Source organism: Ranitomeya imitator, chromosome 3 (assembly GCF_032444005.1).
Source record: "Ranitomeya imitator isolate aRanImi1 chromosome 3, aRanImi1.pri, whole genome shotgun sequence".
Taxonomy (NCBI): Eukaryota; Metazoa; Chordata; class Amphibia; order Anura; family Dendrobatidae; genus Ranitomeya; species Ranitomeya imitator.
This window is the reverse complement of record NC_091284.1, coordinates 490,836,009-490,858,412: the sequence shown is the minus strand read 5'-3', so window position 1 is coordinate 490,858,412 and position 22,404 is coordinate 490,836,009. Positions and strand designations below refer to the sequence as shown.

Here is a 22,404-nt window from a genome sequence, read left to right as displayed (position 1 = left end):
CTATAATGGGGGGACTGTGGCTGGAATGGGGGGACTGTGGCTATAAAGGGGGGACTGTGGCTGGAATAGGGGGACTGTGGCTATAGGGGAGAACTGTGGCTATAATGGGGGACTGTGACTAGAATGGGGGACTGTGGCTATAACGGGGACTGTTAGGGGAGAACTGTGGCTATAATGGGGCACTGTGGCTATAGGGGAGAACTGTGGCTATAATGGGGCACTGTGGCAGGCCTGTCGCCTAAAGAAACATTTCCGACCAAACTCCTTCCATAGCCAATAAAATAAAACAAGAAATAATGTTTTGTTGTGAGTGACCCTTCTATGGTTCATAGACCCATGATGCTATGGAGACACGGCCGGCAGGCGGCGCTACACAGCGCTCAGCAACAACATCGCCCTTTGTGTATCATTCACGTCACACCAGCGCCCGGCATCTAACCCAGCATTCTGCGCATGTGTAGTAGCACTCGGCAGTTTCCGCCGGCAGGCTCGGCAGGTTCCGGGTTTTCTCCTTGTTGCAGTGGTCCTGCACTGTGTAGCTACACTGCGGGGCTTCCAAAACAGACGATGGAGAATGGGGGCCGCCAGTCCAAAGAGCACGCCGAATGGGCGGAGCCTGCAGCAGTGCCTACACTTGGTGGGCTTCCTAGTAAGTGACAAGTGGGTGGGGGATGAATGATACTGATATAGCCCTGTGTTACTGTATACGGTCCCTCTGGTCCATACAGGGCTGGTACCTGGGCTTGTGTCATTCTGTATCTGCAAGGTTACATGCTAAATCATAGAAGAAGTGTATAACTATTATATCTATGTGTGTGTGTATATAGCTATATATATGTATGTAAATGTATATGTACTGTATGTAGTACATGTATGCTGCACGACCATCTCTGCCCTCACCTACTGTATTCTCACCCATCCCTTGTAGATTGTGAGCCCTCGCGGGCAGGGTCCTCATTCCTCCTGTACCAGTTATGACTTGTATTGTTCAAGATTATTGTACTTGTTTTTATTATGTATACCCCTCCTCACATGTAAAGCGCCATGGAACAAATGGCGCTATAACAATAAATAATAATAATAATAATAATAATATAGTTATGCATGTATGTGGATATATATGTATGTAAATGTATATGTGTATGTAGTACTGTATGTGTATATATATAGTTATACATGTATGTGGATACACGTGTGTACATGTATATGTATACTGTATATATATATATATATATATATATATATATACACACACACACACATATACACTCTGGCAGGAGGATGCGGAATGCATTATGCTCCTTTAATGAAACTGAAGAGCACATATAAGTGCAAGTGAAGTCCGAGCTTAATTTGCAATTCCCGTGTTTTTTCCCTGAGGCCATGTTCACACAGTGCTGCAGTTTTTCCACTGAAGAAATTCTGCTGCATGGAACTGTTCAAGCAAAGCGGGAGTGATGTGAATGTGCATTTTCTGCTGCATTCTTTTCTCCATAGGCTTCTTTGCGGAGCCTGAAAAAGTGCATGAAAAAAAATGCAGCTGTGTTTCTACTACAAAATCAAAACTTTTCTGTACTGAAAAAAACCCCATACACCATGCTGTGCATTTTTAAACCAAAAACAAATCAAATATAGTGGGAAAACATAGAACAAATTCAGTAATCAGAGACGATTGTTATCGCGGTGCAGGTAATAAGCAGCTGAAGTGTGATGCTACGTTTTTCAAGGTGTAAACACGGCCTAAGGTTTTCTGCCTTGTGAATTGTAAATAATCTAATGATCAATCTGCATCAGGTTCCAGCAATGTTTTCTGCTCGTCACCCATTAATAATCTTTATTTTTATATTGCGCTAACATATTCCGCAGCGCTTTACAGGTTGCACACATTATCATTGCTGTCTCCTTGGGGCTCACAATCTAAATTCCCTATCAGTATGTCTTTGGAATGTGGGAGGAAACCGGAGAACCCGGAGGAAACCCACGCAAACACGGAGAGAACATGCAAACTCTTTGCAGATGTTGTCCTTGGTGGGGTTTGAACCCAGGACTCCAGCGCTGCTAGGCTGCTGTGCTAACCACTGCGCCACCGTGCCATGACTATATCTGTTTTTTGATCAGCCGTTAAGTTAAAAATCAAAACTGTACTCCAAAAAAAAAAAGTGTGAACTTCGACCTTTTCAATGCTCCACATTGCTCTTTTTCCTTTCTCTCCTCTCATCACAGTAATCAGTCACTGATTGCAATTCACTTCTGAGTGGACACAAAGGACCCGATTTATCAAAGCAATTTCTACAATATTCTGGCTTAAATCGTTTTGAAAACTTGCAAAATGTGTGCACCGCTCGTAATTACACAAAATTTTTTTTTGCGACTTTGACATTTTCACGCCAGTTTCTCCCACCTGCACCAATATGGGCAGAGCTAGGAGGGAACGGAGGTGCCGTGGGGCAGGACACCGCAGGTTGGCTAATGCATAATGAGCAGTGGCGGTCCTTACTCTGGAAATTTCTCTCCAGTCAGGTATTGGGTAAGATTTCTGACGTGGCACATGGAGGCGCACGCCACTCGTCAGACGCTCCAGAATCATTAAGAGGTGTGCGCCTCCAGGGCTATGGATCCGGTAAGCCAATCCTCCGACAACTCAATATCCATGACATCGACTGCGACTCCACCAAAATGGACTCCGACTCAACAGCCCTGTAGCGCCTCTTAATCGGGAGATCCTGAAGCCAACACGCCCTTTCATTAAGACCCTTAAAGACCCCTACAACAGGCCGCACTGGAGCACAAGCATTAACTCAAAACTGAAAATAAGGATTAAACAACAACCACAAGATGAATTTCATCAACCAAGGTATCATTGTAATCAGTATAACGGCGCTGACCTGACACTGTCTGTAGGTCACTGTGCACAATCCTGCTGACAGGTTCACTTTAAAGCATGACACAACAAAAAGAGACAAAAACTGCAGCAATAAAAACGAATGGTAAAAATAAGCGCATAAAACGCAATGAAAAAAGCAAGTACCGTATATACTCGAGTATAAGCTGAGATTTTCAGCCCATTTTTTGGGCTGAAAGTCCCCCTCTCGGCTTATACTCGAGTCATATACCAGGAGGTCGGCAGGTGAGGGGGAGCGGGGGCTGTGTAGTTATACTTACCTGCTGCGGCGCGGTCCCTGCAGTCTCTGGCTTCCCCGGCGCTGCAGATTCTTCCTGTACTGAGTGGTCACATGGCACCACTCATTACAGAAATGAATATGCGGCTCCACCTCCCATAGGGGAGGAGCCGCATATTCATTGCTGTAAATCTTAAATAATAATCTTATTTTTGTATAGCGCTAACATATTCCGCAGCGCTTTACAGTTTTGCACACATTATCATCGCTGTCCCCGATGGGGCTCACAATCTAGATTCCCTATCAGTATGTCTTTTGGAATGTGGGAGGAAATCGGAGAACCCGGAGGAAACCCACGCAAACACAAAAAGAACATACAAACTGATGTTGTCCTGGGTGGGATTAGAACCCAGGACTCCAGCACTGCAAGGCTGCAGTGCTAACCACTGCGCCACCGTGCTGCCCAATCGGTAACTGTGACCGCTCAATTACAGGAAGAAGCTGCAGCGCCAGGGAAGCCAGGGACTGCAGGGACCGCACCAGGAGCAGGTAAGTATACGGGGAGGGGAGCGCTGCGCGATATTTACCTGCTCCTCGCTCCGGTGCGGCTCCGTCTGCAGAGTCTCCTGGCTGTGACGCTCAGGTTAGAGGGCGCGGTGACGTAGTCAGTGCGCGCCCTCTGCTGAGCGTCAGTGCTGGAGACGGAGCCGCACGGGGAGCAGGTAAATATTGAAAGCGCCGGCGTCCTGAGCAAGAGAGGTGAGTATGTGATTTTTTTTTTTTTATTGCAGCACCAGCAGCATTCTATATGGCACAGCATTATATGGAGCATCTATGGGGCCATAATCAACGGTGCAGAACATTATATATGGCACAGCTTTATAAGGAGCATCTATGGGGCCATAATCAACGGTGCAGAACATTATATATGTGGCACAGCATTATATATGGAGCATCTATGGGGCCATAATCAACGGTGCAGAACATTATATATGGGGCACATCATTACATATGGAGCATCTATGGGGCCATAATCAACGGTGCAGAGCAATATATATGGGGCACAGCTTTATAAGGAGCATCTATGGGGCAATAATGAACGGTGCAGAGCATTATATATGGGGCACAGCTTTATAAGGAGCATCTATGGGGCAATAATGAACGGTGCAGAGCATCTATTTTTATTTTTGAAATTTACCGGTAGCTGCTACATTTCTCACCCTAGGCTTATACTCAAGTCAATAAGTTTTCCCAGTTTTTTGTGGCAAAATTAGGGGGGTCGGCTTATACTCGGGTCGGCTTATACTCGAATATATACGGTAACTTAATTTAAATAATAGTTGCAGAAATGGTGCAGAAATTCTGTAATGTCAGAAATGCACCAAAAGCTCATCATGGGAAGTTAGCCTTACTGTTTACCATTCCAGTCAAACTGGAGATAATTCAACCCAAACGCCAAACTTGATAAACCTGGATAGAGAATGCTCTCTTTAGCCCATGTTGACATAAGTTGTGCCGTTTTGTATTAAAGATTTGTCCTCTGAGCAGTGTATTTTGGCAAATATTTGCATTATAAGTCCCAGTGAACATGTCTGATTTGTATCAATATAGCTCAAGTAGAATATAAGAAAATGTAGATTTTAATAAATAATATTAACCCCTTAAGCCCCGAGGGTGGTTTGCACGTTAATGACCGGGCCAATTTTTACAATTCTGACCACTGTCCCTTTATGAGGTTATAACTCTGGAACGCTTCAACGGATCTTGGCGATTCTGACATTGTTTTCTCGTGACATATTGTACTTCATTTTAGTAGTAACATTTATTCGATATAACTTGCGTTTATTTGTGAAAAAAACGGAAATTTGGCGAAAATTTTGAAAATTTCGCAATTTTCCAACTTTAAATTTTTATGCCCTTAAATCACAGAGATATGTCACGCAAAATACTTAATAAGTAACATTTCCCACATGTCTCCTTTACATCAGCACAATTTTGGAACCAAAATTTTTTTTTGTTAGGGAGTTATAAGGGTTCAAAGTTGACCAGCAATTTCTCATTTTTACAACACCATTTTTTTTTAGGGACCACATCTCATTTGATGTCATTTTGAGGGGTCTATATGATAGAAAATACCCAAGTGTGACACCATTCTAAAAACTGCACCCCTCAAGGTGCTCAAAACCACATTCAAGAAGTTTATTAACCCTTCAGGGGTTTCACAGGAATTTTTGGAATGTTTAAATAAAAATGAATATTTAACTTTTTTTCACACAAAATTTATTTCAGCTCCAATTTGTTTTATTTTACCAAGGGTAACAGGATAAAATGGATGCCAAACATTGTTGTACAATCTGTACTGAGTACGCTGATACCCCATATGTGGGGGTAAACCACTGTTTGGGCGCATGGCAGAGCTCGGAAGGGAAGGAGCGCCATTTGACTTTTAAATGCAAAATTGACAGGAATTGAGATGGGACACCATGTTGCGTTTGGAGAGCCACTGATGTGCCTAAACATTGAAACCCCCCACAAGTGACACCATTTTGGAAAGTAGACACCCTAAGGAACTTATCTAGATGTGTGGTGACCACTTTGACCCACCAATTGCTTCACAGAAGTTTATAATGCAGAGCCGTAAAAATAAAAAATCATATTTTTTCACAAAAATGATCTTTTCGCCCCCAATTTTTTATTTTCCCAAGAGTAAGAGAAGAAATTGAACCTCAAAAATTGTTGGCCAATTTGTCCTGAGTACGCTGATACCCCGTATATGGGTGTAAACCATTGTTTGGGCGTATGGCAGAGCTCGGAAGGGAAGGAGCGCCATTTTACTTTTCAATGCAAAATTGACTGGAATTGAGATGGGATGCCATGTTGCGTTTGGAGAGCCCCTGATGTGCCTAAACATTGAAATCCCCACAAGTGACACCATTTTGGAAAGTAGACCCCTTAAGGAACTTATCTAGAGGTGTGGTGAGCACTTTGACCCAACAAGTGCTTCACAGAAGTTTATAATGCAGAGCCGTAAAAATAAAAAATCATATTTTTTCACAAAAATAATCTTTTCGCCACCAATTTTTTATTTTCCCAAGGGTAAGAGAAGAAATTAGACCACAAAAGTTGTTGTGCAATTTGTCCTGAGTGCGACGATACCCCATATGTGGGGGTAAACCACTGTTTGGGCGCATGGCAGAGCTCGGAAGGAAAGGAGCGCCATTTGACTTTTCAATGCAAAATTGACTGGAATTGAGATGGGACGCCATGTTGCGTTTGGAGAGCCCCTGATGTGCCTAAACATTGGAACCCCTCACAAGTGACACCATTTTGAAAAGTAGACCCCTTAAGGAACTTATCTAGATGTGTGGTGAGCACTTTGACCCAACAAGTGCTTCACAGAAGTTTATAATGCAGAGCCGTAAAAATAAAAAATCTTATTTTTTCACAAAAATGATCTTTTCGCCCCCAATTTTTTATTTTCCCAAGGGTAAGAGAAGAAATTAGACCACAAAAATTGTTGTGCAATTTGTCCTGAGTGCGACGATACCCCATATGTGGGGGTAAACCACTTTTTGGGTGCATAGCAGAGCTCGGAAGGGAAGGAGCGCCATTTGACTTTTCAATGCAAAATTGACTGGAATTAAGATGGGACGCCATGTTGGTTTGGAGAGCCCCTGATGTGCCTAAACATTAAAAACCCCCACAAGTGACACCATTTTGGAAACTAGACCCTCTAAGGAACTTATCTAGATGTGTTTTGAGAGCTTTGAACCCCCAAGTGTTTCACTACAGTTTATAACGCAGAGCTGTTAAAATAAATTTATTTTTTTTTCGCAAAAATTTTTTAGCCCCCAGTTTTGTATTTTCACAAGGGTAACATAATAAATTGGACCCCAAAAGTTGTTGTCCAATTTGTCCTGAGTACGCTGATACCCCATATGTGGGGGGGAACCACTGTTTGGGCGCATGGCAGAGCTCGGAAGGGAAGGAGCGCCATTTGGAATGCAGACTTAGATGGATTGGTCTGCAGGAGTCACGTTGCATTTGCAGAGCCCCTGATGTACCCAAACAGTACAAACCCCCCACAAGTGACCCCATATTAGAAACTAGACCTCCCATGGAACTTATCTAGATGTGTTGTGAGAACTTTGAACCCCTAAGTGTTTCACTACAGTTTATAACGCAGACCCGTGAAAATAAAAATTCTTTTTTTTTTCACAAAAATGATTTTTTAGCCCCCAGCTTTGTATTTTTACAAGGGTAACAGAATAAATTGGACCCCAAAAGTTGTTGTTCAATTTGTCCTGAGTACGCTGATACCCCATATGTGGGGGGGAACCACTGTTTGGGCTCATGGCAGAGCTCGGAAGGGAAGGAGCGCCATTTGGAATGCAGACTTAGATGGATTGGTCTGCAGGCGTCACGTTGCATTTGCAGAGCCCCTGATGTACCCAAACAGTAGAAACCACCCACAAGTGACCCCATATTGGAAACTAGACCTCCCATGGAACTTATCTAGATGTGTTGTGAAAACTTTGAACCCCCAAGTGTTTCACTACAGTTTACAACGCAGAGCCGTGAAAATAAAAATCCTTTTTTTTCCCACAAAAATGATTTTTAGCCCCCCAAATTTTTATTTTCCCAAGGATAACAAGAGAACTTGGACCCAAAAAGTTGTTGTCCAATTTGTCTCGAGTACGCTGATACCCCATATGTTGGGGTAAACCCCTGTTTGGGCGCACGGGAGAGCTCGGAAGTGAAGGAGCACTGTTTTACTTTTTCAATGCAGAATTGGCTGGAATTGAGATCGGACGCCATGTCGCGTTTGGAGAGCCCCTGATGTGTCTAAACAGTGGAAACCCCCCAATTATAAATGAAACCCTAATCCAAACGCACCACTAACCCTAATCCCAACTGTAACCCTAACCACACACCTAACCCAGACACACCCCTAATTCTAATCCCAACCCTAATCCCAACCGTAAATGTAATCCAAACCCTAACCCTAGCCCCAACCCTAGCCCTAACCCTAACCCTAACCGGAAAATGGAAATAAATACATTTTTTTTAATTTTATTATTTTTCCCTAAGGCTAGGTTCACATTGCGTTAGGGAAATCCGTTTAGCACTAGCGGATTGCGCTAACACAATGTCTTTTTAGGTGTCGTGTTTAGTGGTCGCGTTAACGTCCCCGCTCTGGAAGATCGGGGATCGGACCTCGGGCGCGCCGCGGACGCTGCAAGCAGCGTCTGAGGCGCGCCACAAAAGAATGGCACCTTGCTAGCGCGAGCCGAAAATGGCACGCTCTAGCGATGCGCTACACCTGAAAATCACATTGCTGTCAATGGTTGTGCTAACGGACCCGTTGCACGGCGTTAATTGTGACATTTTCGCCGTGCAACGCTGTCCGTTAGCGTTAACCCATTAACGCAATGTGAACCTAGCCTAACTAAGGGGGTGATGAAGGGGGGTTTGATTTACTTTTATAGCGAGTTTTTTAGCGGATTTTTATGATTGGCAGCCGTCACACACTAAAAGACGCTTTTTATAGCAAAAAAGTTTTTGCGTCTCCACATTTTGAGAGCTATAATTTTTCCATATTTTGGTCCACAGAGTCATGTGAGGTCTTGTTTTTTGCGGGACGAGTTGACGTTTTTATCGGTTACATTTTCGGACACGTGACAGTTTTTGATCGCTTTTTATTCCGATTTTTTTGTGAGGCAGAATGACCAAAAACCAGCTATTCATGAATTTCTTTTGGGGGAGGCGTTTATACCGTTCCGCGTTTGGTAAAATTGATGAAGCAGTTTTATTCTTCGGGTCAGTACGATTACAGCGACACCTCATTTATATCATTTTTTTTATGTTTTGGCGCTTTTATACGATAAAAGCTATTTTATAGAAAAAATAATTATTTTGGCATCGCTTTATTCAGAGGACTATAACTTTTTTATTTTTTTGGTTATGATGCTATATGGCGGCTCGTTTTTTGCGGGACAAGATGACGTTTTCAGAGGTAACATGGTTATTTATATCCGTCTTTTTGATCGCGTGTTATTCCACTCTTTGTTCAGCGTTATGATAATAAAGCGTTGTTTTTTGGCTCGTTTTTTTTTTTTTTTTCTTACGGTGTTCACTGAAGGGGTTAACTAGTGGGCCAGTTTTATAGGTCGGGTCGTTACGGACGCGGCGATACTAAATATGTGTACTTTTATTGTTTTTTTGTTTTTTTTTATGTAAAGAAATGTATTTATGGGAATAATATTTTTTTTTTTCTGCTTTATTTAGGAATTTTTTTTTTATTTCTTTTTTTACAAGTGTGGAAATTTTTTTTTTTACTTTTTCACTTTGTCCCAGGGGGGGACATCACAGATCACCGATCTGACAGTGTGCACAGCACTCTGTTAGATCGGTGATCTAACATACAGCCGGGCAGGATTAGAGCTGCAGCTGCAGCCTGATCCTGACCCGGAAGTGCTCCCTGCAGGACCCGGATGCAGCCCGGCGGCCATTTTGGATCCGGGGACTGCAGGGAGAAGACGCTCGGTACACGGTGAGCACATCACCGTGTACCGATCGTCTCAGGGAAGCCCGCAGGGAGCCCCCTCCCTGCGCGATGCTTCCCTGCACCGCCGGCACACCGCGATCATCTTTGATCGCGGTGTGCCGGGGGTTAATGTGCCGGGAGCGGTCCGTGACCGCTCCTGGCACATAGTGCCGGATGTCAGCTGCGATAGGCAGCTGACACCCGGCCGCGATCGGCCGCGCTCCCCCCGTGAGCGCGGCCGATCGCATATGACGTACTATCCCGTCCATGGGAATTAAGTCCCAGGTCACCTGGACGGGATAGTACGTCATATGGGATTAAGGGGTTAAAATTATTACTAACCCCCAATATAACTTCAAGGATATACATGATTGTTGCATTCCTTCATGACACTAGTCAGGGGCGGACATTCCATTAGGGACTATTTAGGGGATCATACTGTATATAGGGGCTAATTGAGGACTCATTGTCTATGAAGAGGCTATATGGAGCTCACACTATATAGAGGAGTTATATGGAGCTCACACTATATATAGAGAGGCTATGTGGGGGCGTATACTGTATATAAGAGGCTATATGGGGCTCATACTGTATAGGAGGCTATGTGGGGGCTCTTACTGTATATAGTAAGTCTATGAGGGTTTATTCTGTATATAGTGAAGTTATATGGTGGCTCACACTACAGGTCCTTCTCAAAAAATTAGCATATAGTGTTAAATTTCATTATTTACCATAATGTAATGATTACAATTAAACTTTCATATATTATAGATTTATTATCCACCAACTGAAATTTGTCAGGTCTTTTATTGTTTTAATACTGATGATTTTGGCATACAAATCCTGATAACCCAAAAAACCTGTCTCAATAAATTAGCATATCAAGAAAAGGTTCTCTAAACGACCTATTACCCTAATCTTCTGAATCAACTAATTAACTCTAAACACATGCAAAAGATACCTGAGGCTTTTATAAACTCCCTGCCTGGTTCATTACTCAAAACCCCCATCATGGGTAAGACTAGCGACCTAACAGATGTCAAGAAGGCCATCATTGACACCCTCAAGCAAGAGGGTAAGACCCAGAAAGAAATTTCTCAACAAATAGGCTGTTCCCAGAGTGCTGTATCAAGGCACCTCAATGGTAAGTCTGTTGGAAGGAAACAATGTGGCAGAAAACGCTGTACAACGAGAAGAGGAGACCGGACCCTGAGGAAGATTGTGGAGAAGGACCGATTCCAGACCTTGGGGAACCTGAGGAAGCAGTGGACTGAGTCTGGTGTGGAAACATCCAGAGCCACCGTGCACAGGCGTGTGCAGGAAATGGGCTACAGGTGCCGCATTCCCCAGGTAAAGCCACTTTTGAACCATAAACAGCGGCAGAGGCGCCTGACCTGGGCTACAGAGAAGCAGCACTGGACTGTTGCTAAGTGGTCCCAAGTACTTTTTTCTGATGAAAGCAAATTTTGCATGTCATTCGGAAATCAAGGTGCCAGAGTCTGGAGGAAGACTGGGGAGAAGGAAATGCCAAAATGCCTGAAGTCCAGTGTCAAGTACCCACAGTCAGTGATGGTGTGGGGTGCCATGTCAGCTGCTGGTGTTGGTCCACTGTGTTTCATCAAGGGCAGGGTCAATGTAGCTAGCTATCAGGAGATTTTGGAGCACTTCATGCTTCCATCGGCTGAAATGCTTTATGGAGATGAAGATTTCATTTTTCAGCACGACCTGGCACCTGCTCACAGTGCCAAAACCACTGGTAAATGGTTTACTGACCATGGTATTACTGTGCTCAATTGGCCTGCCAACTCTCCTGACCTGAACCTCATAGAGAATCTGTGGGATATTGTGAAGAGAAAGTTGAGAGACGCAAGACCCAACACTCTGGATGAGCTTAAGGCCGCTATTGAAGCATCCTGGGCCTCCATAACATCTCAGCAGTGTCACAGGCTGATTGCCTCCATGCCACGCCGCATTGAAGCAGTCATTTCTGCCAAAGGATTCCCGACCAAGTATTGAGTGCATAACTGAACATTATTATTTGATGGTTTTTTTGTTTGTTATTAAAAAACACTTTTATTTGATTGGATGGGTGAAATATGCTAATTTATTGAGACAGGTTTTTTGGGTTATCAGGAGTTGTATGCCAAAATCATCAGTATTAAAACAATAAAAGACCTGACAAATTTCAGTTGGTGGATAATGAATCTATAATATATGAAAGTTTAATTGTAATCATTACATTATGGTAAATAATGAAATTTAACACTATATGCTAATTTTTTGAGAAGGACCTGTATATATTGAGGCTATGTTGGGGCTTATACTGTATATAGTGAGGCTATGTGGGGGCTCTTACTTTATGTAGGAGGCTGTCTGAAGGCTCATTGTATATAGGGGCTATGTGAAGGCTCACACTGTATACAGAGAGGCTATGTTGGGGCACATACTGTATATAAGGGGCTATGTGAATGCTCATTGTATATAGGGGGCTCTGCGAGGGTTCATCTACTATATAATTGTCACTTCCGTTTTTCTGTCTGTCCTTCTGTCTGTCACGGATATTCATTGGTCGCGGCCTCTGTCTGTCATGGAATCCAAGTCGCTGATTGATCGTGGCAAAACGCCCACGACCAATCAGCGACGGGCGCAGTCCGGCGGCAACATGGCTGCTCCATCCTCCCCGCAGTCAGTGCCCGCTCCGTACTCCCCTCCAGTCAGCGCTCACACAGGGTTAATGGCAGCGCTAATGGACCGCGTTAAGCTGCGGTGTAACGCACTCCATTAACGCTGCTATTAACCCTTTGTGACCAACTTTTTTACTATTGAGGCTGCCTACGCAGCCTCAATAGTAAAAAGATCTAATGTTAAAAATAATAAAAAAAATAAAAAATCATCACATACTCACATTCCGGCGCCTTTCCCGCTCCTCGCGACGCTCCGGTGACCAGTCCATGCAAGCGGCAGGTTCTGGTGGCAAAGATGGTATGCGACAAGGACCTGCCATGACGTCACGGTCATGTGACCGCGACGTCATCACAGGTCCTGCGAGAAAGACCTGCCATGACATCACGGTCATGTGTCCGCGATGTCATCACAGGTCCTGCGCCCATACCAACCCTGGGACCGGAAGCTGCCGGGTGCACCGCATGCAGGGCCAGGACTTCAACGGAGGGTGAGTATATGTTTATTTTTTATTTTAAGTCTGTATACTACATGGCTCTGTGCTGTATACTCCGTCGCTGTGCAATACAATATACTACGTGGCTGTTCAATATACTACGTGACTGGGCAATATACTACGTGGCTGCACAAGATACTACGTGGCTGGGCAATATACTACGTGGCTGGGCAATATACTACGTGGCTGGGCAATACACTACGTGGCTGGGCAATATACTACGTGGCTGGGCTATATACTCCGTGGCTGGGCAATATACTCCGTGGCTGGGCAATATACTACGTGCCTGGGCAATATACTACGTGGCTGGGCAATATACTACGTGGCTGGGCAATATACTGCGTGGCTCTGCTGTATACTATGTAACTGGGCAATATACTATGTGGCTGGGCAATATACTGCGTGGCTGGGCAATATACTACGTGGCTGGGCAATATACTACGTGGCTGGGCAATATACTACGTGGCTGGGCAATATACTACATGGCTGGGCAATATACTACGTGACTGGGCAATATACTACGAGACTGGGCAATATACTACGCGGCTGGGCAATATACTACGCGACTGGGCAATATACTACGCGACTGGGCAATATACTACGCGACTGGGCAATATACTACGCGGCTGGGCAATATACTACGCGGCTGGGCAATATACTACGTGGCTGGGCAATATACTACGCGGCTGGGCAATATACTACGCGACTGGGCAATATACTACGCGGCTGGGCAATATACTACGCGGCTGGGCAATATACTACGTGGCTGGGCAATCTACTACGTGGCTGGGCAATCTACTACGTGGCTGGGCAATCTACTACGTGGCTGGGCAATATACTACGTGGACATGCATATTCTAGAATACCCGATGCATTAGAATCGGGCCACCATCTAGTCTACTATATAATTGTCTAAGTGTCACTTCCATCTGTCTGTCTTTCTGTCTGTCTTTCCTTCTTTCTGTCACGGATATTCATTGGTCGCGGCCTCTGTCTGTCATGGAAATCCAAGTCACTGATTGGTCGTGGCAAAACGCCCATGACCATTGCCACGACCAATCAGCGACGGCCCTAGTCTGGCAGCGAAATGGCCGCTGCTTTACTGCCCTGCAGTCAGCGCTGGTCGCTCACACAGGGTTAATGCCAGAGTTAACGGACCGCGGTGTAATGCAGTCCGTTAATGCAGCTATTAACCCTGTGTGACCAACTTTTTACTATTGATTATGCGTATGCAGCATCATTAGTAAAACGATCTAATGTTAAAAATAATAATAATAAAAAAAAAAAGGTTATTCTCACCCTCTGACGTTGCCTGCTGTTCTCGGCAGTGCAAGCGCAGTTTCCGGTGCCAAGGATGCTATGCAAGAAGGACCTGCCATGACGTCACGGTCATGTGACCGCGACGTCATCACAGGTCCTGCGCTCATACCAACCCTGGGACCGGAAGCTGCCGCGTGCACCGCACACAGGCGCCATGACTTCAAGGGGTCTTCGGAAGGTGAGTTTATGTTTATTTTTTATTTTAAATCTTTTTTAACCACGCATATAGTGCCCACATTGCTGTATACTACGTGGGCTGTGTTACATACTGCGTGGGCTCTGTTATAGACAACATCTCTGTGCTATATACTCTGTAGCTGGGCAATATACAATGTGACTGTGCAATATACAACGTGACTGTCCAATATACTACGTGGCTATGCAATATACTACGTGCTCTCTGCTATATACTACGTAGCTGTGCAATATACTATGTGGCTGCGTCGGTTCTATTATATACTACGTCGACTGTGCAATATACTACGTGGCTCTGTTATATACTACGTGGCAGTGCAATATACTACGATATACGACGTGGCTATGTTATATACTACGTGGCTCTGCTATATACTACGTTGCTGACCAATATATGTATGTAGTTTATTTATGAAGTTTTCAGAATATTGCAATTTATACACAGGATTCGGCCGACCGGGTGTGACCAATTAGCGAAGCGTGGTTCAAATTCTGCGCCAATTCGTGGCCGGACTGTGCCTGTCGCTGATTGGTTACGCCCGGCCGGGCGTGACCAATCAGTGAAGCCAGGGCCGGCTCCAGGTCTTTAACACATACCACGATTCATGATGCACAGATACAGCAGAGAAATATAACACAGCCCACGTAGCATATAGCACAGGCTACGTAGTATATAGCACAGGCCACGTACCATATATAACAGCCCACGTAGCATATAGCACAGCCACGTAGCATATAATACAGCCACGTAGCATATAACACAGCCACATAGTATATAGCATGACCCACGTAGTATATAGCACAGCCCACGCAGTATATAGCACAGCCCATGCAGTATATAGCACAGCCCACATAGTATATAACACAGGCCACGTAGTATATAACACAGGCCAGGTAGTATATAACACAGGCCACGTAGTATATAACACAGGCCACGTAGTATATAACACAGCCCACGTAATATATAACACAGCCCACGTAGTATATTGCCCTGCCAAGTATATTGCACAGCTACGTAGTATATAGCACAGCCCACGTAGTATATAACAGCCACTTAGTATATAGCACAACTCACGTAGGATATAGCACAGCTCACGCAGTATATAACACAGACACGTAGTATATTGCCCAGTCACGTAATATATTGCACAGCCCACGTAGTATATAGCACAGAGACGCAGTATATAACACAGCTCACGCAGTATATAACACAGCCCACGTAGTATATAGCACGGCGATGTAGTACGGTATATAACACAGTCCACGTAGTATATAGGCATATGTGGGCACCATATCCCTGTTAAAAAAAAAATTAAAAAATAGTTATATACTCATCTTCCAGCGACCCCCGAATCCAGGCGAGGCGTTTAGCGATGCTCCTCGCGACGCTCCGGTCCCAAGAATGCATTGTGGTCTCGCGAGATTATGACGTAGCGTTCTCGCGAGACCGCTACGTCATCATCTCGCGAGACCGCAATGCATGGCCCGGATTGTCGCAAGGAGCGGGAAAGGCGCCAGAAGGTGAGTATATAAGGATTTTGTTTTTTTTTTAAACATTTTTTTAACATTAGATCTTTTTACTATTGATGCTGCATAGGCAGCATCAATAGTAAAGTGTTGGTCACACAGGGTTAATAGCAGTGTTAACGGACTGCGTTACACCGTGGTGTAAAGCAGCCATTAACCCTGTGTGAGCGCTGACCGGAGGAGAGTATGGAGGGGGGCACTGACAGAGTGTAGGAAGGGGCGAATTCGCGTCTGTACTGTGCCTGTCGCTGATTGGTCATGGGATTTCCGTGACAGATAGACAAACAGACAGACAAACAGACGGACGTGCCCCTTAGACGATTATATATATAGACAGTTAACCATGGATGGCATGCGTATGTATAGGCTGCAAGAGACAACCATTAAACAGTAAATATGGTCCATTAGACCTAATAATGATTAGTTGACATCCAACTAATGAAGTAATGATCTAATACAAAGAATTTCACCCACATAATACACAATCCTGATTAAAGTACGGTAACTCCTGTTTTTTAAGTAAAGAGAAACATAATAATAGGAACAAGTGACCAACCTGCTGCAAACGTGGGAGAGGCAGGCCCCGACGCGCGTTTTTCGATTTGCTGCTTCTTGTTTACATAGCAACACCCCTGGCCATTAGGCTAGGGTCACACAGCTATTTTATTTCTGTCATCCGAGAGAATCAGATCGATTATGCAAATCACACTCTGATCAAACTCTGATCAGAAAATCACCGAAAAGACGGCCATGTGCATGAGACCTGAGACTGGGGCATCAGTGTGCAGGAAGAGTATAAATCCTTTGGTAAATGGACATAAATGTTGGAACCTGGAGATGAGAATCTATCTGCCTTGTCCTTAAAATATTGTATTATTAATGTTGATGTTGTGATTTGTGAATATAGTTATATTTCTAGTAAACTATTTTGTTTTCCTGTTTAGGATAATAAACCAATAAAATAAGGCACATTTATTTTAAAAGGTTACGGTATATATTTTCTTCCCTTTTTATAACATTGGTGACAACATTTAGAAAGTGAACTGCAGCTACATTTAGTCATCAGCTGCTCGAGCTGACTCCCTGACCATTTGCCCCAGAAATACCAGCCATGGAATTCCAGAACACCACCAGCTCCACTTTTAACAAGGCATAGAAATAGGTTTGAAGCTTGCTGTTCTGGGGAGAGCACATGATTCTCATGTTACATTGTCATTCAAAATATATGAATCCAATGTAAATGAGTGCAGAACATGTATCATATCATTCAGGACATTTTAGTTCCTCAGCCCAAAGTCATTCTTTTAGCTACCCAGGAGGGAAATGAGATTTAGGCCATTTGTAAGCCAAAACCAGGAGCGGAACAATCAGAAGAAAGGTATAATAGAAACACGTCACCACTTCTGATTTTGGCAAGGACTCGCTCAGACTGGCGTATAGCCAGCGTATAACTCAGACGAGTGCTCTCCGATGTTTCATCAGATAGCATTCACTCCAGTGTTAAGGCCCCGTCACACATAGCGACGCTGCAGCGATACCGACAACGATCCGGATCGCTGCAGCGTCGCTGTTTGGTCGCTGGAGAGCTGTCACACAGACAGCTCTACAGCGACCAACGATCCCGAGGTCCCCGGTAACCAGGGTAAACATCGGGTAACTAAGCGCAGGGCCGCGCTTAGTAACCCGATGTTTACCCTGGTTACCATCGTTAAAGTAAAAAAAAAACAAACGCTACATACTTACCTATCGCTGTCTGTCCTCGGTGCTCTGCTTCTCTGGTCTGGCTGTGAGCACAGCGGCCGGAAAGCAGAGCGGTGACGTCACCGCTCTGCTTTCCGGCTGACCGGCGCTCAAAGCCAGACCAGAGAAGCAAAGCGCCGAGGACAGACAGCGATAGGTAAGTATGTAGCGTTTGTTTTTTTACTTTTAGGATGGTAACCAGGGTAAATATCGGGTTACTAAGCGCGGCCCTGCGCTTAGTTACCCGATGTTTACCCTGGTTACCAGCGAAGACATCGCTGAATCGGCGTCACACACGCCGATTCAGCGATGTCAGCGGGACCTCAACGATCAAAAAATGGCCCAGGCCATTCCGACACGACCAGCGATCTCACAGCAGGGGCCTGATCGCTGGTACGTGTCACACATAGCGAGATCGCTACTGAGATCGCTGTTGCGTCACAAAACTTGTGACTCAGCAGTGATCTCGCTAGCGATCTCGCTATGTGTGACGGGGCCTTTACACTATGGAGCAGTGCTGATGAGCGTTTATTTTCTCATGTCCAGTCGGCATGAGAAAAATTGCTGCATGCTGCGATTGGCAGCGTATATTGGATGGCACGCATCAAGGTAAAACAGGCAGTGAAATGTTTTTATCTCCCAGAAAGAATCAGCTGTGATCCCTGCTGTAATGTCTTAATACTTTTTTGCATCCTCCTCTGCCCAGGAGCTGTGGTATGATGAGAGCATGTCATTGTATGGTCAAACACAGCCATTACACAGTACTCAGAAGGGGCACATGTATGAGGGTATGTTTTCACGGTCAGGAAATGCTGCATGTTTGACACTGCGTAGAGCCGCAGCGTCAAACACGCAGCGTCCAGATGTTACAGTATAGTGGAGGGGATTTCATGAAATCCCGTCTCCACTATGCGTTATAAGATGCAGGCGGCAGACCCGCGTAAACGGACATGCGGTGCATTTTTCCAGAACACAGCATGTCTGTTTACTGTGCGGCGACGCGCACCGTAAATTTACCATAGACTATCATTAGATGCGGTAAAACCTCATCTAATGATTAGTCACATACGTAGTAACTGCGTAAACGCAGCTTACTACGCATGTCTACTGATTTACATATGGTCTTACCAGTCCGACCGCCGGAAGTCCGCATCCACTGCAGTTCTCGCGATAACTTAGCTTACCGCTAGAACTGTTGTGCACGTGAGCGGGGGTAATCGCCGGTCACCCTAGGCTAGTTCTCACCGTCAGCTGACCGCGAGAGTGTAGGTGATCGCCAGAGATCTCCGGTGGTCATCTACAAGCTCTGCTACAGTTAAGTCCATATATATTTGGACAGAGACAACATTTTTCTAATTTTGGTTCTAGACATTACCACAATGAATTTTAAACAAAACAATTCAGATGCAGTTGAAGTTCAGACTTTCAGCTTTCATTTGAGGGTATCCACATTAAAATTGGATGAAGGGTTCTGGAGTTTCAGCTTCTTAAAGGGACACTGTCACCTGAATTTGGAGGGAACAATCTTCAGCCATGGAGGCGGGGTTTTTGGGTGTTTGATTCACCCTTTCCTTACCCGCTGGCTGCATGCTGGCTGCAATATTGGATTGAAGTTCATTCTCTGTCCTCCGTAGTACACACGCCTGCACAAGGTAATCTTGCCTTGTGCAGGCATGTACTGTGGAGGACAGAGAATGAACTTCAATCCAATATTGCAGCCAGCATGCAGCCAGCGGGTAAGGAAAGGGTGAATCAAAAACCCCGCCTCCATGGCTGAAGATTGTTCCCTCCAAATTCAGGTGACAGTGTCCCTTTAACATGTGTCACCCTGTTTTTAAAGGGACCAAAAGTAATTGGACAATTGACTCCAAGGCTATTTCATGGACAGGTGTGGGCAATCCCTTCGTTATGTCATTCTCAATTAAGCATATAAAAGGCCTGGCGTTGATTTGAGGTGTGGTGCTTGCATCTGGAAGGTTTTGCTGTGAAGTAAACATGCGGTCAAAGGAGCTCTCCATGCAGGTGAAACAAGCCATCCTTAAGCTGCGAAAACAGAAAAAACCCATCCGAGAAATTGCTACAATATTAGGAGTGGCAAAATCTACAGTTTGGTACATCCTGAGAAAGAAAGAAAGCACTGTTGCATTTCTGGGGCGGCTGGGAGCTGGTATTTGTAGCCGTGGGGGCGGGGGCAATATCCATGGTCCCTTCCTAGGCTATGAATATCAGCCTGCAGCTGTCTGCATAACCTTTCTGGCTTTAAATTATAGGGGGACCCCCATGTAATTTTTTGGGGGGGTTTCCCTATTTTAATAGCCAGTAAAGGCTGAATATACAGCTGTGGGCTCCATGGATATTAACCCCTTCCCAGGCTACAAACATCGGTTCCCCAGTCGCTGGCTTTCCTTCTCTGGCGCAGAAAATAGCGCTGAAGCTCACACAATTTTTTTTTAATTTTTTTTTTTAATTAAACAGGTATTGCATTGAAGGCCGAGGTCACACTTGCGAGAAACTCACACGAGTATCACATCTCAATACCTGACACTGTCGCCGGCACTCGGACTGGAGACTTCAGCTACATAAAAATACACGTAATCGCCACGCTTCGGTCCCCAGTGCCGGCGGCAGTGCTGGATATTGAGGTGCGAGTCTCATGCGAGTTTCTTGCAAGTGTGATCCTGGCCTAGCGCAGATTTTGTGTGTGTGTCTTTACTTAAGGCCGGGATCACACATGTGAGAAACTCGGACGAGTCTCGCATCTTAATACCCGACACTGCCGCCGGCACTCGGGAGCGGAGCGTGCGGCTGCATAGAAATACATGCAGCTGCACTTTCTGCTTCCGAGTGCCGGCGGCAGTGTCGGGTATTAAGATGCGAGACTCGTCCGAGTTTCTCGCATGTGTGATCCCGGCCTAATTCTTTATGTACCATTTTATTACGTTTATTACTAAACATCGGGCTTGGTATTATCTATCGTATCTATGTATCGTATCTGTCTATCGTATCTACCTTTCTATTATCTATCCCATATCTATCTCTGTCCTATCTATCTCTCTCCTATCTATCGTATGTATCTATTATCTATCGCTATATCTTTCTAGCTATCTACAGATATATCTATCGATAAATATATCAATAGATAAATAATAGATACGATAGATAGATGCGATAGATAGATACGATAGATAATAGATAGATGATAGATAGTGATGAGCAAATATACTCGTTAATTGACATTTCTCGAGCACGCTCGGGTGTCCTCCAAGTATTTTTTAGTGCTTGGAGTTTACGTTTTCTTCGCCGCAGCTGAATGATTTACATTTCTTAGCCAGGCTAAGTACATTTGGGTTTTCCTTAGCAACCAGGCAACCCCCACATGTACTTATGCTGGCTAACAGATGTAAATCATTCAGCTGCGGCGATGGAAACTAAATCTCTGAGCACTAAAAAAATACTTGGAGAATACCTGAGCGTGCGCGGGAAATCTCGAGTAACGAGTATATTCGCTCATCACTAATGATAGATAGATATGATAGAGAGATAGATACGATAGATATAGCTATAGATAGATGATAGATAGATAATAGATAGATACAATAGATAGATATAGCTATAGAAAGATAGATATAATAATAATTTTATATAGCGCCAACATATTCCGCAGCGCTTTACAAATTATAGAGGGGATTTGTACAGACAATTGACATTACAGCATAACAAAAATCAGTTCAAAATAGATACCAAGAGGAGTGAGGGCCCTGCTCGCAAGCTTACAAACTATGGGGAAAAAGGGAGACACGAGAGGTGGATGGTAACAATTGCTTTCATTGTTCGGACCAGCTATAGTGTAAGGATTGGGTGTTTCTGTAAAGCTGCATGAACCAGTTAACTGCCTAAGTATGTAGCAGTACAGACACAGAGGGCTATTAACTGTATAAAGTGTATGAGAACATGATGCAAGGAACCTGATTATGTTTTAAGTTTTTTGAATGGGCCACACAGGGATAGTTAGGTTAATGCGTTGAGGCGGTAGGCCAGTCTGAACAAATGCGTGTTAGGGAACGCTTAAAACTATGGGGATTGGGAATTAATCGTATTAACCTGGGAAGTGGATTCCAAAGAATTGGCAAAGCAAGTGAAAAGTCTTGAAGGCCGGAGTGGGAGGTTCCGATTATTGAGGATGCTAACCTGAGGTCATTAGCAGAACGGAGAGCACGGGTAGGGTGGTAGACTGAGACCAGGGAGGAGATGTAGGGTGGTGCTGAGCCATGGAGTGCTTTGAGGGTGATGGTAATAAGTTTGTACTGGATTCTGGAGTGGATGGGTAACCAGTGTAATGACTGGCACAGGGTAGAGGCATGGGTGTAACGGTTGGCTATCTATCTATCTGTCTATCTATCGTATCTATCTATACATCTACAGATGTATCTACCGTATATACTCGAGTATAAGCCGACCCGACTATAAGCCGACCCCCCTAATTTTGCCACAAAAAACTGGGAAAACTTATTGACTCGAGTATAAGCCTAGGGTGGAAATGCAGCAGCTACCGGTGAATTTCAAAAATAAAAATAGATCATTATTTCCCCACTAGATTGTGGCCCGATTCTAACGCATCGAGTATTTTAGAATATGCATGTCCCCGTAGTATATGGACAATGATGATTCCAGAATTCGCGGCAGACTGTGCCCGTTGCTGATTGGTCAAGGCAACCTTTATGACATCATCGTCACCATGGCAACCATTATGACATCACCGTCGCTGTGCCCGTAGCTGA

General features: G+C 44.5%; 1 protein-coding gene across 1 annotated transcript in view; it reads left to right on the top strand.

Moving 5' to 3' along the window:
• Positions 1–468: 468 nt before the first annotated feature.
• Positions 469–22,404, top strand: part of MFSD9 (major facilitator superfamily domain containing 9) — a 66,908-nt gene continuing 44,972 nt past the window's right edge. Inside the window, exon 1 of the mRNA XM_069757628.1 lies at positions 469–649. Coding sequence (XP_069613729.1) covers positions 575–649 — 75 coding nt within the window. The 5' untranslated portion in view covers positions 469–574. The remainder of the gene's footprint in view (positions 650–22,404) is intronic.